Source organism: Tasmannia lanceolata, unplaced genomic scaffold, assembly GCF_043159265.1.
Source record: "Tasmannia lanceolata isolate RefF3 unplaced genomic scaffold, GAP_Taslan_0.1 ptg000026l, whole genome shotgun sequence".
Lineage (NCBI taxonomy): Eukaryota > Viridiplantae > Streptophyta > Magnoliopsida > Canellales > Winteraceae > Tasmannia > Tasmannia lanceolata.
Genome location: NW_027518703.1, coordinates 4,185,697 through 4,205,653, shown reverse-complemented (window position 1 = coordinate 4,205,653; position 19,957 = coordinate 4,185,697). Strand labels below are relative to the sequence as shown.

The 19,957-nt window shown below is 39.8% G+C and overlaps 1 protein-coding gene across 1 annotated transcript in view; it reads left to right on the top strand.

Moving 5' to 3' along the window:
• Window positions 1-432: 432 nt before the first annotated feature.
• Window positions 433-19,957, top strand: part of BGLU42 (beta glucosidase 42) — a 52,880-nt gene continuing 33,355 nt past the window's right edge. Inside the window, exons 1-6 of the mRNA XM_077369059.1 lie at window positions 433-588; window positions 7,579-7,645; window positions 7,771-7,829; window positions 9,264-9,339; window positions 11,972-12,046; window positions 12,120-12,207. Of these exons, the coding sequence (XP_077225174.1) occupies window positions 487-588; window positions 7,579-7,645; window positions 7,771-7,829; window positions 9,264-9,339; window positions 11,972-12,046; window positions 12,120-12,207 (467 nt within the window). The 5' untranslated portion in view covers window positions 433-486. The remainder of the gene's footprint in view (window positions 589-7,578; window positions 7,646-7,770; window positions 7,830-9,263; window positions 9,340-11,971; window positions 12,047-12,119; window positions 12,208-19,957) is intronic.

Sequence of the window (19,957 nt, the reverse complement as noted above, 5' to 3'; positions counted from 1 at the left end):
GCCATCAGTTCCGTTTAAACCGAATGAACAACCCTTAGTATAAAGGGCTTGTCCGGGGAAGAAAAGAATGCGAATTCTCTCTTTCTCATTCCTCAACCATTCATAGGGTGGGGTCCACCGTTCTAAACATTGGCCAGGAATGCTAAAAGGCAACAAATTTGGGCGCAAAAAGACAAAAAACGTTCTCTCACTCCAACCACTCCTCTACAGTCCAAACAATTCGATTCCTTTGAAAAATAAATACATAAAGTGAAAGGGCGATGATAAATTCGCACCTTATGTGGGCGCAAAAAGATAAAAAACGTTCTCTCACTCCAACCCCCCCTCTACATTCCACACAATTCGCACCTTATGTGGCAGACGTAACGCTTTTAAAGGGGTGCGAATTATCCTACTGGGGTGCGAATTTATCACTGCCCAAATGAAATTGAACAACTTTATAAATCACACCACTTCCCGTCAACCAATCGTATTCAGTCCCAAACAATGGAGAAGAAAAACGGAGACGGAGAAATCCCCACTCGAGATGTTTCTAGAAGCGATTTTCCTCCAAATTTCGTCTTCGGTGTCGCTACTTCTGCTTACCAGGTAAAATCAAAATCAAATCTCTCTTTTATTTCCCCCTCTTTCTTCCCATTTCGCTCCCCAACACCACGAAATTACTTACCCCTCTAATTTTTTACTCCCTTTATTTCCTCCTCTTTGGGGAAATTTTTTTTTCCTTCCGATTGGGTTTTGATTTCCATATCTGATCTGCAAAGGCTTTGATTATCGTGTTTTTTATCTCATGCATTTGAACTTTGAAGTTTCATCATACTAGAGGGAATTATCTTGTCTACATATACACAGAAAATCATTGAGAAATGAAGCATGCCACCCTGTTCGTTTGAGATTATGACAACCGATTGTAGGCCCAAACCTATTATTGGGCTCAAAATTAAACGTAATTTTGAGCCCAATGCCCTGTTCGTTTATGATTATGACAACTGATTGTAGGCCCCAAACCTATTATTGGGCTCAAAATTAAACGTAATTTTGAGCCCAATAATAGGTTTGGGGCCTACGAATGGTTGCATTAATCTCAAACGAGCAGGGCATAAGAGTGTCAAACATTCCACTAGAAACAACTTAATTTTTTTATTCTCACATTACAAAGAACATCTGTCTTTTTGTCAGCCCATTCAAAATATCTTAAGCATCATCAGTGTTATGGATATTCTAATTGATCTGCTGCATATTGATTCTTAGGCCCTGTTTGTTTTAGATTATGACAACCGATTGTGGAGTCCCCAACCGATTATTGGACAGAAAATTGCATTAAATTTGAGTCTAATAATCGGTTGGGGACTCCAAAATTGGTTGTCATAATCTAAAACAAACTGGGCTTTAGTGTATTACTATTTCTTTGTGGATTATTCATATATGAGATCTTTGTATTTTCTATTACATACACTAAAGTTCACAATCTTAAGGCAAAGTCAATCGTCAATTTTGTTGTTGTTCAAAAATGTCGAGCCATGCAAATAACTCGAGACTTCAAAAAATTTGATGGCAAAAACTTCAAATTTAGCAACCAAAACTGCTGTTTTTCCTAGACGCTTTAGGACTTGATTATTTTCGAAAGATCCAAATGTTAATGAAAATGAGCATGAACTTTCTAGGGCCAATGTAGAATTCACGTCCTGAACACATCTGACGACAAACGTATGGCGTGTACTACGGAATGAGAAGATTCAAAACCCAGAGGAACTATGGAAAGCCTTAGAGAAAAAATATGTTGCTGAGGCCGCTCGGTTTAAGAAACATGCATTAAAAAGCATTTCAATTTTAAAATTATTGAAGACAAACTATTGATGAATCAATTTAATGCACTTCAACTGATTGTTGATGAAATTTTGCCCAAGGGAATAGATATATACGAATAATTTCAATTGGCAGCCATCATAGAAAATTTCCCTCCGTCTTGGAAGGAGTACAAAAACGTTTTGTTGCACAACTACATTGATAGGATGTTAGAGGTCAATACTTCATCCACATTGAAATAGAGGAGGACATCTGCTCTCAAGATAGATCTCATTCCTCTGAGTTGGGAATGCATATGAATTTGACTCTAGAAGGAAACCTGAACTCAATCTCAATTCTTGTTAGAAATGCGATGGACACTTCAAGAAATATGGTCAGAACCAAAGTTTTAAATTTTGTCCTCACTGAAACCGAAATTTCAGCCGAAATTCGGTAGAAGCCCTTGAAATGTCGGTTTTTTGGGCCGAAATTACCTAAATTTAAAGAAATAAAAAATAATATTTTATCAAAAATTTTGCCGAAATTGCTGAAATTTAAAAGCATTGGTCAGAACCTCAAGAAAAAGATGGAATATGGTCAGAACTTCAAGAAAAAAGAAGGGTGATTGCTTTGTGCTTGTAAATCAAGGTCTTCACATGTAGGAGTGTTAACATACGAGAAGAAAGGAAAATCCCAAGAAAATATGCCAAGTCAAACTTGGCTCAAGATTCATGTCTCTCATTCATGATCTCAGAGGGACCACGTCAACAACGTTAAGGACTAGTGGGTGGCAACTGGGGCCACCGGCCATTTTCTGCGATAGAGTGCCTTCTCCCTCGAACCTATAGCAGATGGTGAACATTTGTTTTGTTCACGGTAAGGTTGTTTACATCCTACTGTAGTAGGTAAGGAATAGTGTTTGCTAAAGCCTCACACTAAAAAAGGTCATCAAGTTGAATGAGGTGCTGCATGTAGGGGTGTCAATGTACTTAGGCACATGGTTTTAAATTTTGACCAAAATCCAAAATTTCGGTGGAGATCAAAACCGAAATCAATCGACTGAAATTTTGTTTAGCCCGAAAGTTCGACCAAAATTTTAGGGATTTCACCCAAAAATCTCGAAGTTAGTTAATTATTTAATATTTTCCTGAAATTTCGGCTGAAATTACTGAAATCTGTACGGGATAAAATATTATTTTATTGGATTTCGTCCGAAATTTCGAAATTTCGGCTAAAATTTCGGTGAGTACCGAAACGCATTCCGAAACTGAAATTCGAAACCATGCTTAGGCAGTCCTTCGGATTCTAAATATCCAATTATATTCAGAGTGGACATGTACAAGCTTATTGGATTTGTTGGATTCCAATTGAATCATAATCGCATGGTCTAAAATCTAGTCAGATTGAACCCATATTGCATGATAATCTGTTCGGATTCTCTTGGATCTGATTGGGGTCTGAATATATACAAAAAAACCCTCCATGTTAAGTATGTTTAAGCGAAAAAACCCTCCATGTTACGTATGTTTAAGATAATCTCTTGGATCTGACTGGCTCTTAGAAGATGTCTGGGCTTAGGCCAAACATTTCTGGGGCCTTCCGGAGTTGAAAAAACCTTTCGCTATTAGCACAGTGGAGATCCTATTTTGTTTCGACTCTAAGATCCAGGCTACCTCTATTCTTCTAAGTGGAGGTGAGGCTTTTGGGGGATATCTCTCTTCCCTCCAGCCCTGGTTCCCAGCTTATAATACGGGGGCTAGAACAGTTCGGTTGCGGTTTTATGACATTCCACTTCATGCATGGTCTGCTACCACGGTGGAGATTCTTAGTTCACATCTGGGTCATGTCCTCGAGACCCAGCTTTTTGGGAATCACACTCACTGTTTGGCCTTTGCCTCTGCCCTGGTTATATACCCCTTGTGGAAATCCATCCCACAATCCATTAATTTAAGGGTAGATTCTACCATTTATTCGGTGGGAGTTAAGGTCGTGTCTGAGGATAGTATAAATTCTCTGGCAATGTCGGTGGTGGGAGAATCCAGTAGTAAAGACAATTTGCCCCTTTTTGAGGGATCCGATCAGATTCCCATCGATAAAGGCTCACCGGCGTCGGTCTGTCCGCCGGAAAAGGTAGCATAGGCCTCTGGGCATGGATCGGAGCCGGTGGTGGTCCCCATTTCAAATTATGAATTGCCCACTTGCCCGCCTGTATTGGCAGCTCCACATGGCACAAAAGGAAAGGCGGGTAGAAAAGATGTCGTAGACTCTTTTAGCCTAAAGTCGGCAAAGGAGCTGAAGGCTTTAAAATTAAAAAAATATGTTCCTTAAGGAAGGCAAGAGTGTCGATCCAAAGGGTACACGTTTGGGTAAAGGTAAATTCAGGAGAGGCCTCGGGAAGGATGCTTGTATCTTGGCTACCCGTGGCGGGCTATCAGTACTTAACGGAAAGATTAAGTGTTTGTATCGAAAAAAGGAAGTCAGAAAGAAAAATCGTGATTCCTAAAATCACCATTACCTACGAATCCTGCAAAACTCGCCTTGTTCAAGTATGTTTGGCAATGATCGATCTGAGGACATAAGCAGTGTTGATAAGGGTGCAATTACCCTGGTGGATGGAGACTTGGATCTCCTAAAAAACCTTAAATATAATGAAAAGCTAGCAAGGAAGGAATCGCCTACGCCGGGTGAGGTGTTACTCTCTCCTCTTAAGAAACAATGGATGAAAGAAAGGGCAGCAGTTAGTTGAAATTCCGGATTGTCTGCTTCCCAGACCTCCTTGAATAGCGAGGAAGAACTTCACACGCCCCTTCGTAATTTACCCATTTTCAACAAAATTTTAGAAAAGGAAAGGCGAACCCGAAGGCGTCTGTAGGAGGAGGAGAAACAACTGGTGATCTCAAGTTTGGAAAATAGGCGCGAGGCCCTAGGTGCTGACCCGGATCGGGGGCGAGGTTTCCCAGAGGCAAAAGATGGTTGACGATTAATGCCAGCTTAAATGAGTCCAGCAGAAATGATAAAGGAAATGGTGTTTTGTTACCGCCGACTCTCGAGGAACCTGGGCACCCAGAGTTGGAGGGTTTTAATGATTTCTTAGCAATGGGAGATGCTTTTGGGATCTCTTATCAGGAGGATCTAGGCAAGACTAGAGAAATGTTCCTTGCAATGCAAACCAAAGTCACGGGAGAAAAAATAGAAAGAGTCAAGGAGGCTGAAACAGAACCTGAATTATGAGAATAAAAGAACTTATCTTGAGAATTTGCTAAGATTTACTGCTCCAGGGAGCCTGTATTGCTTCCCAAAGATCTTATGCAAGGAGAATTCGTTAGTTGTGGATTTTTCTACTCGATTTCTGGTTGAACACTCTTTAGACATGAAGTTTCTGTTTGATATAATTAATAGAGCCTGGTTGGGAAGAGGACGGTCGTAGGAAGCCGGGAACTTAGTACGGGGGTGGTGGAATTTACGATGTCGGTTTCAGTCCTATAGGTTGGGCGTAAGGTAATTTGCTAGAATGAATGTTTTGTAGGGGTCAATCTCTGCGCTAGGTAATTCCAGATCCTAGATGAGTTGAGAAAAGATTTAGCTCCTCAATAGCTTGAGAGACCATGGTCTTTCGCTAGCCGAGGTACTTTGGTCTGGGAGTCCTTTTTACTGTTATTAGTCAAGAATAGACGAAAGGATTATGTGCTGATTAGAATCAGGTGTAGTTCAAGAATTATGAGTAGTACAATAGAGGAAAGGAATAGTTGGTTTTTTGTAACTTATTTTTCCTACTTTTAAATTTGCTTCGGGTATGCCCGTGCCAATTCATCTTAATATTTTGTATTGCAGGATGGGACTCCTGGTCCCGAATGCTTTCTGAATATTAATGAAATTTGTCATTTTTCAAAATAAAAAATTAGGGGGTTGTATAAAAACTCATGTAGTAAAACACTAATGATCCAATCTCCTCTCCCCTTACCCTACCCTTACTTCCTTCTTTGGTCCTTCCTCCTTCGTTTTCCCCCTTGCAGTCACAAACAATCATTCCTCTGCCTTTGCCAGCCAATGGCCCACTGCCTTACCGAGTAATTTCCTTTGTGGTACACTCTTGATGTCTAGTTCCTCTGCGTGGACTATCATGTAGTATTGGTGTTTCTTTCCCACATGTAATTATGATTTTGTACCCACGAATTTATTGTTTTAAACTTTTAACCCTGCATATCAACGTTTTAATGTTGCCGTTTTTGGACTATTTACCAACAGGCTTAATCGTAGTTAATGGGATTGATTAGTGGCTTTATTCGGTCATTTAAACCGTGATTGCTTTTGATTGGGGGTGGTCGACTTACAACTTCATGCATATTAGAGGAAGCTATCTCCTCTCCAAATATACAGAAAACAGCTGAACATCTTCTCATGTCATCCTTTCCAAATATTCAAGCCTTCACTATCTTATTTGTAGGCAACACATTGTTGAGTTCGTTGTGTTAATGGGCTGTATGTAAGTGTACACATTGTTGATGACAGTCGATTTCATCCTAATGGTTATTGCTAAGATCCCTTCTGTGCCAAGGTATGTTGCATGGATTCTTTGCCCCCCTATGCCGAATCCATGTCGACACGTCTCCACATGCGAATCAGACATGGATTCATGTGGGACACACCCAGATTCTTGTCGTAGCCGTGTCCCGCATGAATCCTTTTTTTCAGGCGAAACCGATTCATCGTTGTCTATTTTAAAATGCGAATCATGTATATTTTCCCTTTAAACGTGCTTTCTTTTTAACATTTTTTATATGAAAGCACAACCTGTACTCTTTTAATAAAAACCCTAGCACCTCGACCCTCGAACATTGACCCCCTTCCTCCTTCGACTCTCTTAATACAAAACTCGCCCCAACCTTCTACGATCAAAATTTTCATGAATAGATATACATATACATACATATACACACACACACACACACACACACACACACACACACACACACACATATATATATATAATTTTTTTTTATTTTGAAAAATTTAGTTTATTTAAAAGTACCGAATCCGAATCCTACTTTTGGGGGTTTGCCGAATCCTATACCTCGAATCCTTGTTGGATCCCGACACGCGAATCTGAATCCATGCAACACTGGTGCCAAAACACGATATAGAGGAACTGATTTTATCTTGAGAGAGTGACAACACTCAACTTGAATCAAGATAAGTGAATTCACTTTAAATGTTTCATTGCTTACAAAACGAAGAACATATCGCAATTCGTTTTGTCTCTTTAGATACATCTTTAGCATCATCAGTTACGGACATACTTCAGTAAATTTGCTTCATATCGATTAGTTGTGCATTATTGTTTCTTCATATATTTTTTGTATCAGAGTTTGTAGGCTTTGCCTTCTCACAATTTATTTTATTTTGATCTCTAAGGGCTTTCTTTTCTTCATTTGAAGCTCTGTTGTTATCCTTGAGTATTTTTCCTCATTACAATCAGCAAGAGAACATTGCGATTTGTGTCTCTTCTTCTTGGAACGCTATTCAGATGCTTTTAGAGCACAATCCCCTTCTCTTCAATTACATTGAGGCTCTTCTTTTCTACACATGGATCTACATTGCAACCTATAAGTGCATCCATTTTCTTTTATTCTTAGATCGATACATCCTTTTTTCCTTCATCCTATCTGTTAGAGTATGTGGACCCTTTTACTTGGTTTGTTTGAGCTCTGTCTCATTTCTTTAGTGTAGAAGTCTCATTAGATCTGTTTAAGTTCCTTTACAATTTTATTTTCATCAATTCATGCTTCCCCCGTTCAGGTTGAAGGTGGCAGAAATGCAGGCGGAAGGGGCGACAGCATTTGGGATGTTTTCTCACACACAGAAGGTATGCTGTGCCACTACCTTTTTGAATTTCTTTCCATCATTATGTTGTTTTCCTTATATGCTCGAGTGTGGGCTTTTACTTACAAAGTTTATTGAATTTATTATATTTTTTGTTTATTCTACCAGGAAAAATCATGGATGGAAGCAATGGAGACATTGCAGTTGACCAATATCATCGTTACAAGGTTAGTGAGTTAATCATTAGGTGATGTCTACTGATGACTTGCTGGCCATGCAACTGTAGGAATATTTGCTGTGACAACTGAGTCTTTTGCAGCAACATGACAGTCCTTTCTTAGGCCCTCTTCGTTTGAGATTATGACAGCCAATTGAGACCCTCAAACCGATTATTGGACTCAAATTACATTTAATTTTGAGTCCAATAATCTGTTTGGGGCTCACAATCGGTTGGGACAATCTCAAACGAACAAGGCCTTAGGGTGGGGATGGGGGTCGATAAAGTTATTACTGCATTATAAAAAAAGGAAGAAAAAAGTGCCATCTAATGCTATCGAATCCATCTTCTATGACGAGAGTCGAGACCATACCTTTTGAGTGAAGATTCCATTTTGTAAAGGTTTCTTTTAATTCGCATATACATGCGAGGGTATCAAGCGTTTCTCATGTATACATGCTTTTCTTGTGTTGAATGAATCAACCGTCCATTCCCATCACGATTTAGTCACAATCAATAGCACGCTCATTTGTGTACAGACAGTCGTGCATTGTAGGTGAGCTGGGATTGAAACTATGACCTCAATGTTGAGGTGCAAGCCTCAAGCAATTGAGTTATAGGCCCAACCTCAAAAGAGAAATTGGTCATCGGTTTCATTTTCAATTTTAAACACAAAAAAGGCAAGCAATTTCAATTTTGTAAGAGAAATATGCCTGTGTTACACGCAAACTTCACAGTATGTGCATTAATTATTCCCGTTCTTTTATCATGTGTGTGTGTGTGTGTGTCTCTCTCTCTCTACACACACACACACACATATAAATAAATAAATAAAACATTCCTGGCCCATTCTATGCATAGGTGTACAATAATCGCCCCACCCCATCAAAACATGGTGTAAACTGGTGGGCCCTAGGTGGAGATCGTGGGACCCAGTCCATCAAAACATGACGTAAAATGGTGGCCCCCACCCGATGCACGTGTTTGAGTGCAGTTGGTGGACCCACCCTATTAAACATAGTGTAAATTGGTGGGCTCCACCCTACGCATGGATTTGGGTGGCGGTGGGCCCTACCATATCAAAACATGAGGTGTAAAATGGTGGGCCCCTCCCATGCATGGGTAAAATGATGGGCCTCACCTTATCAGAAAAAATTATAGTAAACATTTTCCACAGAGAAAGTTTTCCAATAAAAAAAGTTCTATAGAAGGAAAATGAATGAAGAAGGAAAGAGACACATTTTAATCTTTTTTGGAAAATACACATGATAAATGAAGACGTGTATCAACTTCTCTGAGACATACTAAACCCTTTCAAGATGGTTGAGTCATTCTAATTTATACGAGGGATATGACTGATACTTAAGTGACTCTCAATTATTTGTTTCTGACTTATCTTCACTTTTGTCACAATATTCTGAAGTTCGATAACTTTTTAATCCAGGAAGATGTGGAACTTATTGCCAAATTGGGATTTGATGCTTATCGTTTTTCCATATCTTGGTCCCGTATTTTCCCTGGTATTTTGTTCAATACTCTTACATTTAAATGGATTTCCATATTAAGCGTTTATGACACCTTTAGTGTTATTGTTATTTTATTTGATGATGTAGATGCATAAATTTTTCTTTTTTATCTGCGACTTATTGACTGCCACTTAATTTTGACTTTTGGACATTGCTGGAATTGAATCAGACAACGTACCGAGTTAGAGTCTTGAGCTATGGGGAAATTTGATTCAAGTATGTTAGAATAAGCCTCTCTCGTAACAAAGTAGGATCTAGGTTGGCATAGCCAAGTTGGCCTAGTGTAAGTAGAGCTACTAGCTCTTGACTTGGACTCCCCTTTCCATCTCCAAGTTGGCGTAGTGTAAGTAGAGCCATCTCTTTACTCGGACTCCTGTTTCCATCCGGCTGAACCAATTTCTACTGAGAAAATGTTGATTTATTGAACAACAAGCTAGGTTTTTATTTACATTTATTGTTTTGATGAGATAACCAATTAGGGATTGTAAATAAATGCACGCATATCTGATGAGTTTGTGTATACTGGAACATCTCTCTCTCTCTCTCTCTCTCTCTCTCTCTCTCTATATATATATATATATATATATATATATATATATATATATATATATATATATATATGTGCACACATGCATATTGTTTGTTCCATCTTATTTGTCTTACATTATTATTTATCCTAAATCTAATTTAATTTTACATTCTTTATGCCTTTGATTTTTTCCCATTGAATTGAAGTGTCATCCCCAAATAATATTTGAATTATTCAGAACTGCGTCCTCATAAAATTTTGACTGAAGAATTTACCATGGAATTGGCAACTACATGAGTTTTGTGTGGAATTACCAAATAATTGTTGAGAATTTACTTAAAGTTTATTTTTTTTTGAAAGATAACTATTTTATTAATAGCTGTAATCATTTTACAACCGTGAGGACAAGGCGTCCCACTGGTGAAGTATTGTAACAGTAACTTCATAAGTCTCCAAGAAGGTTCTGATAGAGCACCCCACTCGAACAAAAAGACAATGAACCCCCAACACATAACATCTACAGTATAGTGGCAGATATGAATACAGTTACATCAAGATTTGCTACAGCAAAGAATATCTGCGGCACAAACAGCAGGCATTAATCTGCAATGGTCCCCTCCCTAGGCCCTTATGCAATCCTCGTAGGTTGCATTCTAGATGGAGTATTTATCACAATGTTAGCCTCTGGCGGAATGACCTCCAAATCCTTTCTGTCCGTATCATCTTTGGCTAAATTGTCCACTTCTTTGTTGGCCGATCCCCTCCTATGCTAGAGCACGGGTGCAATCTGTATTTCGTTGATGGTTTCCGCTAGCTGCCACGGGCTTTGTTGTTGTCCCAAGCTAATGCGTTTGCCGAATCACTTTCAATAACCACCGGTCATGATCCATGCTCCGCAAACCATCTCAATCCCCATAGTAAAGCTCTTGGCTCTGCTTAATTAGCATCATCGATCCCGACAGGACCTGAGAAGGACAGGATTACAAGGCCGTTTGAATTCCAGAACAGACCTCCAATGCCTGCCCGCCCCGGGTTTCCCTTTGAGCTTCCATCTAAGTTCAACCAGACGGGTGGTGACCACTTCGGCAACACTTATTTTTTTCCTTTTTTTCAGCACTATAGAGCAATGGGTGTTTGCCACTCCTACACCAATGTATAGCGTTGATATCTAACACAAGCTTTCCACAACCTTGCTCTTTGTCCTTGAATATGCGATTATTCCTTTCTTTCCATAGATGCCAAGTCATTGCAAATGGAACTAACCGCCCCATCTGCATCACCAAAGGGTCTCTCATTCCATTCCAACATAATGCTTTTTATGGAATTTTGGAAAAACCATGAGAGTCCGAAGGTTCTGTTTATGTCCATCCAAACCTGGTATGCAAAGGGGCAATGTACCAGTGAGGGCTCCGATGCTTCTTCACATGTCTTGCATAGAGGGCACCGGTTTGCTAGGTGCATTTTCCTTCTCTTTAAGTGGTCACACATATTGATTCTTCTCTTTACCACAGTCCAAGCGAAGGCCACCACACGGGGAGGGGCCTGTGATTTCCACACCTTTTCCTTTTTCTTTTAATTGTTTTCATATTGGGAAGTGATATTTACGCCCCTTTTGATTACTAGGGACACCCAGCGCCAGTGTATCAATGACTAAGGGGGGTTAATGTACTTGACGTCAGAAGAATCCAGTGAGATTGATTGCCACGTACACTGGCGCTGGGTGTCCATGGTGATCAAAAGGGGCGTAAATATCACTTCCCTTTCATATTTTGTACTTAAAATTTCCATTTTTCCAAAGAGATTCTGATTCCTGCTGGGTCTCCCATTTGTGGTGTGTCAGTGTGATTCCAATAGCCGTACAATGTAAAGTAGATAACAGGGTGCACGGTGAGGGCCTTTGCATTGTAAAATATGATTAATTGCTAATTGCAATCAGGTTACACATCGGAGACATGAATGTCTATACAATCCTCTTCTTTTGTATGTACATTATTACATTTCTATCTTGCTCCTAATAATTTTTCATATAGTGTCCACTGACTGCGTTGTGGTCAATATGGCTTAGCTATTTTTTTCTTTCTTTTTTTGTGCTTGCAGATGGGTTGGGAACCAAAATCAACCACGAAGGGATTACCTACTACAATAATGTCATTGATGCTCTTCTTGAAAAAGGTGCCTTGTCATTTACGCTAGATCTTCATCGTTAGCTGCATTGAATACCTACTTATATATCTTGTATTTGCAGGTATACAACCGTATGTGACCTTATACCACTGGGACCTTCCTTCTTATCTTCATGAGGCAGCTGGAGGATGGTTGTCAGAGAAAATTGTGTAAGTCAAGAAAATACCTGCTTTTTTTTGTCACCTGGAAATGGTGGGCTATGGAAATCTTTTTGCACTGATAACTTCTCTATGCGACCTATATAATGGTAAGATATATGTGCTTTCTTGAAGATTAATACATTGTCCATGATAACAATCTGACATCTTAAATGTGCTGTTTTTACACCTGTCAAGCTCTAAAAATGATGCATAGTGTAATTAGCATATAAAACTTAATGGAACTTTTACTAGGGAACTCAAATATAGTGGCCTAGTAAGGTGGTCCACCCACACTTTAGTGAGCTATCAGAACTACCTTGGTTTTCTAAAACACATTATTGATGCTAGGTAGAGGTAAACATGGAGCCCATTGTTAAATTTATATATTAAGTTATTAATATTCATTTTCACTTATGACTTCTAGGTTCTAACACTCGAAAGATTTATATGTCTAACACAACAAGTGTTAGATCAACCATTAATAGCATTTCAACAAAGGAGGTCCTTACAAGGAGACACTATCAATATTTCTAACACTTGTTGTGTTTAAAGATTATAGGGTATTTGGGATGTGAAACGTGACAGCTCGGTTGTGCTCAATCACCCAACTCCCTGATGGTCCCCTCCTCCATGGATTTCTTAAGCAAGGTTTAAAATTTCGGCTTTGGTTGCGGCAGAAACGAAACCGTTTTGGTTTTGGTCAGAAATTTCGGTGGAAACCCCATAAAATCACAGAAATGTAGGGGAACATCTGCAAATGATTGAATTTTAAAATGAAACTTTAGGAAATGCTAGAATAATCACAAATATACACATAATAACTATCACATAAGCAAGACATACATCCATAATGATTTTAACAACATCGTATACCTAGTGATGAGCGCTGTCGCGCATGTTTGATAATTCATTACATACCACATTTCAATTATAATTCATATAAATATTTATTTATAATGCGTATACCACATTTGTGTTAGATCCTTTCACCTTCTTCATGTAAATTTTCTAAGGATTCATTAGCTGACCCCAACTAGTTTGGGACAAAGGCTTAGTTGAGTTGACTTGAGTTGAGTATACCACCTTTCATGCAATTTATATAAATATAATTATATACCACATACTGATATAGTATACCACTAATATATTTATGAGGTTGGTTTCGGTATGCATTTCAGTTTCGGTATGCGTTTCTGTGGGAATAGAAACAGAAATATTTTAGTCCCTTCGTGTTGGTTTCCGTGGAAATTTTAAATCATGTCCTTAAGTTGAACTTTGATGGAGCCAATGTGGGGAACCCTAGCCCAGCTAGAATGGGTGGCATGCTTAGAGATCACAATGCTACGGTCAGATGGGCTTTCTCTGGCTCGCTTGGATTCATGGACACGATCGAAGTCGAGCTTCTTGCACTCCAATCCGGAATCCTTTTTATTGATGACACCGAGCTTGATTTCTTAATCGTTGAAGGTCATGATCCGGCGAGGAAAAAGTCAGAAGGAATTCTCATGGAGATTCAACGATCCGATGGAAGAATTCCTCGACCATATTGAGGGACAAGTGGTCACTTTTCAGCATACCTATCGTTCGACTAACAAGGATGTCATAGCCAATGTGGGGAACCCTGGCCCAGCTAGAATGGGTGGCATGCTTAGAGATCACAATGCTACTGTCAGATGGGCTTTCTCTGGCTCTCTTGGATTCATGGACTCGACCGACGTCTAGCTTCTTGCATTCCAATCCGGAATCCTTTTTATTGATGACACCGGGCTTGATTTCTTAATCGTTGAAGGTCATGATCCGGCGAGGAAAAAGTAGGAAGGAATTCTCATGGAGATTCAATGATCCGATGTAAGAGTTCCTCGACCATATTGAGGGACAAGTAGTCACTTTTCAGCATACCTATCGTTCGACTAACAAGGATGTCATTGCATACTCAATAGTGGAATTTCCTAGGGGACTTTGTTGTATTTGACCAGTTACCCCTTGAGGTGTGAGGGGTCTTCTTGAGCCACTCTTTTGCATCCCGGGCCTTTACCATCTCGGCAGAGGGCTTCTGCTGTCTTGTTTTTTGATAAAGTTTCATTTATCATTCAAAAGAGGAGATTATAAGGTATTCTATTAGAAGCTAACTACACATTTTTTAAAATCGTAGTCCCTTTTACGTGCCATATTTTTTTGAAAAGTTACTATTAGATTAATCGTCTTAGTTGTCGCATTGCACACAAATGGAACAAGTGAATTTCAACAGCCATGTACATGAGTGAGTGATGAGTTCATTGATAATGATGGGAGAAATGACCTGGAGGAATGGAAATCTGAGATAACTCAGATTTTTACTACCATCATAACTGTCCCACTAAATGGCTGTTGAAATTCACTTGTCCATTTGTGTCATAGTTGTCCCACTAGATGCCTGTTGAAATTCAAAAGGGGATGCCGCTTCGATTTCCCCGGAGGGGGCCAAATTCCTTACATTTGGGAGTCTTCCATGGTGAGATTCAGATATGGAGCTTGACACCCTATTAGACTTTAGTGACAATAATTCATATATTTTTCTCGATGTGGAGAAGGAACTCCATAAGGATCCAGTTGGAATGAGTGTGTTGTGCAGATATCTTGTAGTTCGGTAATTTTCTTGATGTAGTGGTATTGATATATAAGCCACATATTAGGGTTATATGGAGAGGCTTTTTTTTTGGAGTTTTCTTGGCCAAGAAGAGGAGATTTTTGTAACCCTAAAACCAAAATAGTGAAACTCTTCTCCAGTGGATGTAGGCACACTGCCGAACCACATAAATTTTTTCTTCTTCTGTGCGATTGTGTTTCTCGCATTTTGTTCTTGTTGCTTGTTGCAAATCGTGTTTGATCCTTATATGAGATGATTTTTTTTCGGGTTTTCTACAAGGTGAAGCTTCGGGAGAGACCAATGGTCCGAAACCTGTATTAGGGCTGTGGCCCGAAGGGGGTGATCCCTGTTCCTTTCTTCACTCGATGGCTAATAGAATCGGAGGGGGTTGTGAAACGACCAATAACTCCAAAAGCTTAAGCTGATGGGGAAGGCGTTATTTATTCTTGTATACTTTAACACTCCCCGTCACGTGTAGCCCCCCTTTCTAGGGTTTGCCTACCGTGGCACATGTGGATTTGTGAAACAACCAGTAACTCCAAAAGCTTAAGCTGATGGAGAAGGCGTTATTTATTCTTTGTATACTTTAACAGAGGTGAAGAAAAGTAAGGAGCAAAATGTTAACTGATCATGAATGAACTGGAAGCGAAGAGGTTTTATACCTGCCTAATGGGGTTGAGCCGAAGTCGAAGGTATCTTTCCTTGTAACTCACAGAGAAGGTGGTTAGCTTGCTTCCTCAGTGGGCAGAGACGCGGCGAAGGGCATTGTGCTTCTCGAACTGATTTCCAGTCGGAATGAGTGAGGCTTTGGTAGAGATCAATGGTCCGAAACCCTTATTAGAGCCGAGGCCCGAAGGAGGTGATCCTTCTTCCTTTCTTCACTCGATGGCCAACAGAATCGGAGGAGGTAAAGAAAAGTAAAGAGCAACAATGTTAACTGATAATTAATGAATTGGAAGTGAAGAGATGTTATACCTATCCGACGGGGTTGAACCTGAGATGAAGATGTATTTCCTTGTACCCTACAGAGAAGGTGGTTGGCTTGCTTCCTCATTGGGCCACAGGCATACATGCGACGAAGGGCGCTATGCATCTCGAACTGATTTTCGTTTTCTCTTCTCCTTGTCTACATGGATGGTTCGCGGGTCTAAAAGGTTTAGAGTTTTGGTGAGAGCTTAGGAGGTTTAGGGTGGAAATCATTCCAAGAGTAAGGGGTGTATTTAAGAGGTCAGGGGGAAGTCGAAGACTGGGGTTCTAGTCGAGAGTTCCGTGGAGAGTGTCTAGAAAAGATCCCTCAACAAGGGAGTCAACTCCCTTGTAACAAAGGAAAGAAAGCAAGTCCCTTATAACAAAGGAAGGGAGTCAACAAGTGAGTCAACTCCCTTATAACAAAGTCGAAGACCATTGGGCAGTGGCATCCTGCAAGATGCACCGACCATTGGTCCGTGGTTGAACAGACTTCTCCGAGTGATTTTTGAAAAAGTTTCAGCTTTGAAATAACTGGACAGCGCGCGTGTGCTTCCAGATTTTTTGCGGTGTTGCCCAAGTTGGTGGAATCCGATTGGCTGGGGCTTGTCCGTTCGGAACTCCACCAGGGCAATTTAGTCCTTTTGAAATTTTAGAGCTTTTAGAAAAAGTTTTCTTGGATTTGTTTTGCTTTTTCCTTAGGAAAATATTTTCGTTGATGGTCTTCTAGGGTCTTGGGGTCAAGGCCTTCAGTTTTAGGTTCGAGAAGCATAGCTGGGCTCATCATTGTAGTGCTACTGTGTTTAGTCTCAGTTGGTGCAAAATGTGAGGTTTCAACAGGTACTAGGAGGAAGCTGGCTCAAACTGCTAAATTCGCCTTTCGGATTTGAGGCTTCATATGTGGAGAGTTTTTGTCCTTCGCTCAAACTGATTTAAAACTATACTTTGAAATGTTTTAATATGACGTACTTCATCACTTGTCTTTAATAAGTACAACTACATATGTCTGGAGTAATCATCAACAGAGGAATTGAAATATTAAAATCCATCAATTGTCACTATTGGGGAAGGCCCAACACATCAGTATGAGCAATATGAAAAGGAAAAGTGCTCATTTTCTTAACAGGATAAAATGAAGTTCTATAGTGATTCACAAGTTGGCACAACTCACATTATGAGCTCAAATGAGAAATAGACTCAAATAACTCATGGAACAATACTTTCAAAGACATAAAAGAAAGATGACCAAGTCTGATACGCCGCAAAAATTAATCTGATCATCCCTACTGAAGACACTACTAGACTGACATGCCCAAGATCTTCACGATAAAGATTCAAGAAGGTATAGGTTATTATACATCCATTTGTCTTCCTCGTAACTAACTGTGAAACACACAACGCTTAACAGAGAAAGATCACACAACAATCCAGTTGCTTGGTTAGACTGCTAACTGAAAGAAGATTTGTATTTAACTGAGGAATATGAAGCACAAAAGGAAGAGCAAGGTGATCACCAAGCTTAATGTCTCCTTTCCTAGAGATTGTGGACAAGGATTCATCATCTCATCTAGAAGAGACTGGAAATTTCGGTTTCGGTTGTCTCATCTCATCTAGAAGAAATTTCATCTCAAATACAGGGCAAATCTCACCCAAAAACAAGGTGGGCAGCAAACAATCGGGGCAGATTTCACCTTAGCGTACACAATCCCCACAAACGGTACCAAAACGAAGCAACCAGATTTGAATTTTAGGGTTTTCAGAAGAGAAGAGTTGAAGAGAACAGAAGAATATGAAGGGAGAAGGGTGAGATCAGAATTCGTGGTGTTTCGTGCTTAGAAAACCCACGACTTCTACCTCTTATATTTATATTAGTGAAATATAATATTACAAATGTCCCCGTGTGGAATGAGCCTCATCATAAAAAACCCATGCACACATATTAACAAGAGCCTTAGCCTCCTTTCTATTCAACATAGTCTAGTCGAGTATCTACTCTTTGCCGAGGAGAATATCGTCTTTGACCTGAAAGCCTAACCTCCCTTGGATATAACTCTCCGCTACAATGGGAGTTATTCCATAAAACTACATTATGCTATAAAGATCTCTCTCTCTCTCTCTCTCTCTCTCTCTCTCTCTCTCTCCGGGTAAAGCATTCGGATATCTATAGAGTAAACCAGTGTGTATAGAGTAAACCAGTAGGCCCGACTATAGCTGGCTTGAATTTTTAATTACAGATAATCCCATCGCAATTGATAGTGACTGACAAGCGATTCAAAAAAAAAAAAAAAAAAAACTGATAGTGATAGACAAACGAGCCCTTTCAAATGATCCAGCGAAGGGAAAAATCTTCCATAGAGGCAAACTTTGTAGAGAGTTGAAACTCTTCCACGTGACAGTGCCCTAAATCATTCGAGGGTTTATAATGGGATAACCCCACTTAATTCATGAATCATTCCAAGGTTTATAATGGGATAACCCCGCTTAATTCATAAAGAGTTTAGACGAATATTGTGATGCATCAACAATAAACCAGTGTTAGAGTCATCTACTCTAAGAGCGTCCACACCACTATTAAAGAGTTCACACTCTTAGAGCTCCTTCCCTAAACTCAGCGGGAGTTAAATAGAGGCCCGCGCCTCCTTTGGTGGGCTAACCCCAAAGTTGAATGAAACTGTTGCCTCAACTGTATAAAATCCGTTTTGATACATGACATTTGGGCTTTATTCATGTTATTCAAGTAGTTTGCCCGATGAGTATGTGTATCTACTCTTCACCAACAACCCTCCAACGGAGGTGTGGATAAATAGTCTACTACACGTGATACTGTTTGGATTGGCGAAATGCAATCCTTTGGGTTGTGGAGGGAAACAAGAAGTGAAATTCTTGCCAAATGCTTAGAAAAGCTTTTCTTCTTCAACTAAAACTCTCATTACAAATGTTTGATACTTTTTAAATAGATAAATACATAAGTAAAAACGTTCAAGCTAGTCCACTAACTAGTTTAGGGACTTGCAAACTCATAAATAACTTGGTAACTCACAAATGCATTAACTAGCCTAGGACTAACATTCACAGTCTACTAAAACAACCATAACTTTTTAACCCCTGCTCCTCAATTTCGACCATAAGTACTTGTTGGAAAGATAAAAAAGACCTAAAACTTTGTAGTTTACCATTTTCCATAATTTTGTCATTTAATAGCCCAAAAACGGGGTTGAAAAACGGTCAAGAAGCTTGTAGCGGGAATTGCACCTGCATCATTCTCCTCCAGTTGAACGTCAACTCGTCCCTGAGTTGATCGGGTCACTTTCATGACATTGAATAAGATAAAAAACATTGAAAGTAGCTGAAACGCCATAATCTTTGGGTGATTGAACTCGAAACGGATCATCCACACGATCTTGAAGTCGCCAAACTTCCCTTATTCAAGAAGACTCGTCCTCGAGTTTTGAAGTGTTGAAGAATGTTAATTGTTGGAGAAGAACCAAAATGAGAGAATGGAATGAGTTAGGGTCTCTCCCCTTCATTCAAGTATATATAAGATGGGAAAGAGGAAAAGACTACTATGCCCTTATGGCCAACATACATAGAAACACACATAGATATCCAACACTCCCCCTCAAGCTGGAATGTATATATTACACATTCCTAGCTTGTTACAAATATCAATAAATTTAGCTTTGCTCAATGGTTTGGTGAAGGTGTCCGCTAGTTGGTCGGCCGATCGAGTGAAAATAGTCCGTAGCACGCCCTGCTGGATCCTGTGTCTAATGAAGCGGCAGTCCACCTCAATATGCTTGGTGCGCTCATGAAACACAGGATTGTTCGCAATATAGATAGCTGCCTTGTTGTCACAATACAACTCTGCAGGAGAAGATGGAGGAAACCCAATCTCAGGTAGTAGAGAACGTAGCCAAATGAGCTCACTACAAGTGTGAGACATAGCCTTGTATTCTGCTTCAACATTTGACTTAGATACAACATTTTGTTTCTTGCTACGCCATGACACAATGTTTCCCCCAACAAAGGTGCAATATCCAATAGTGGATCGTCTGTCAGCCGGAGAGCCAGCCCAATCAGCATCACAAAAGGCCTCTATCTTCATGTGACTGTGTTTCTTGAAAAGTAGCCCTTTTCCTGGAGCACTTTTCAAGTAACGAAGGATAT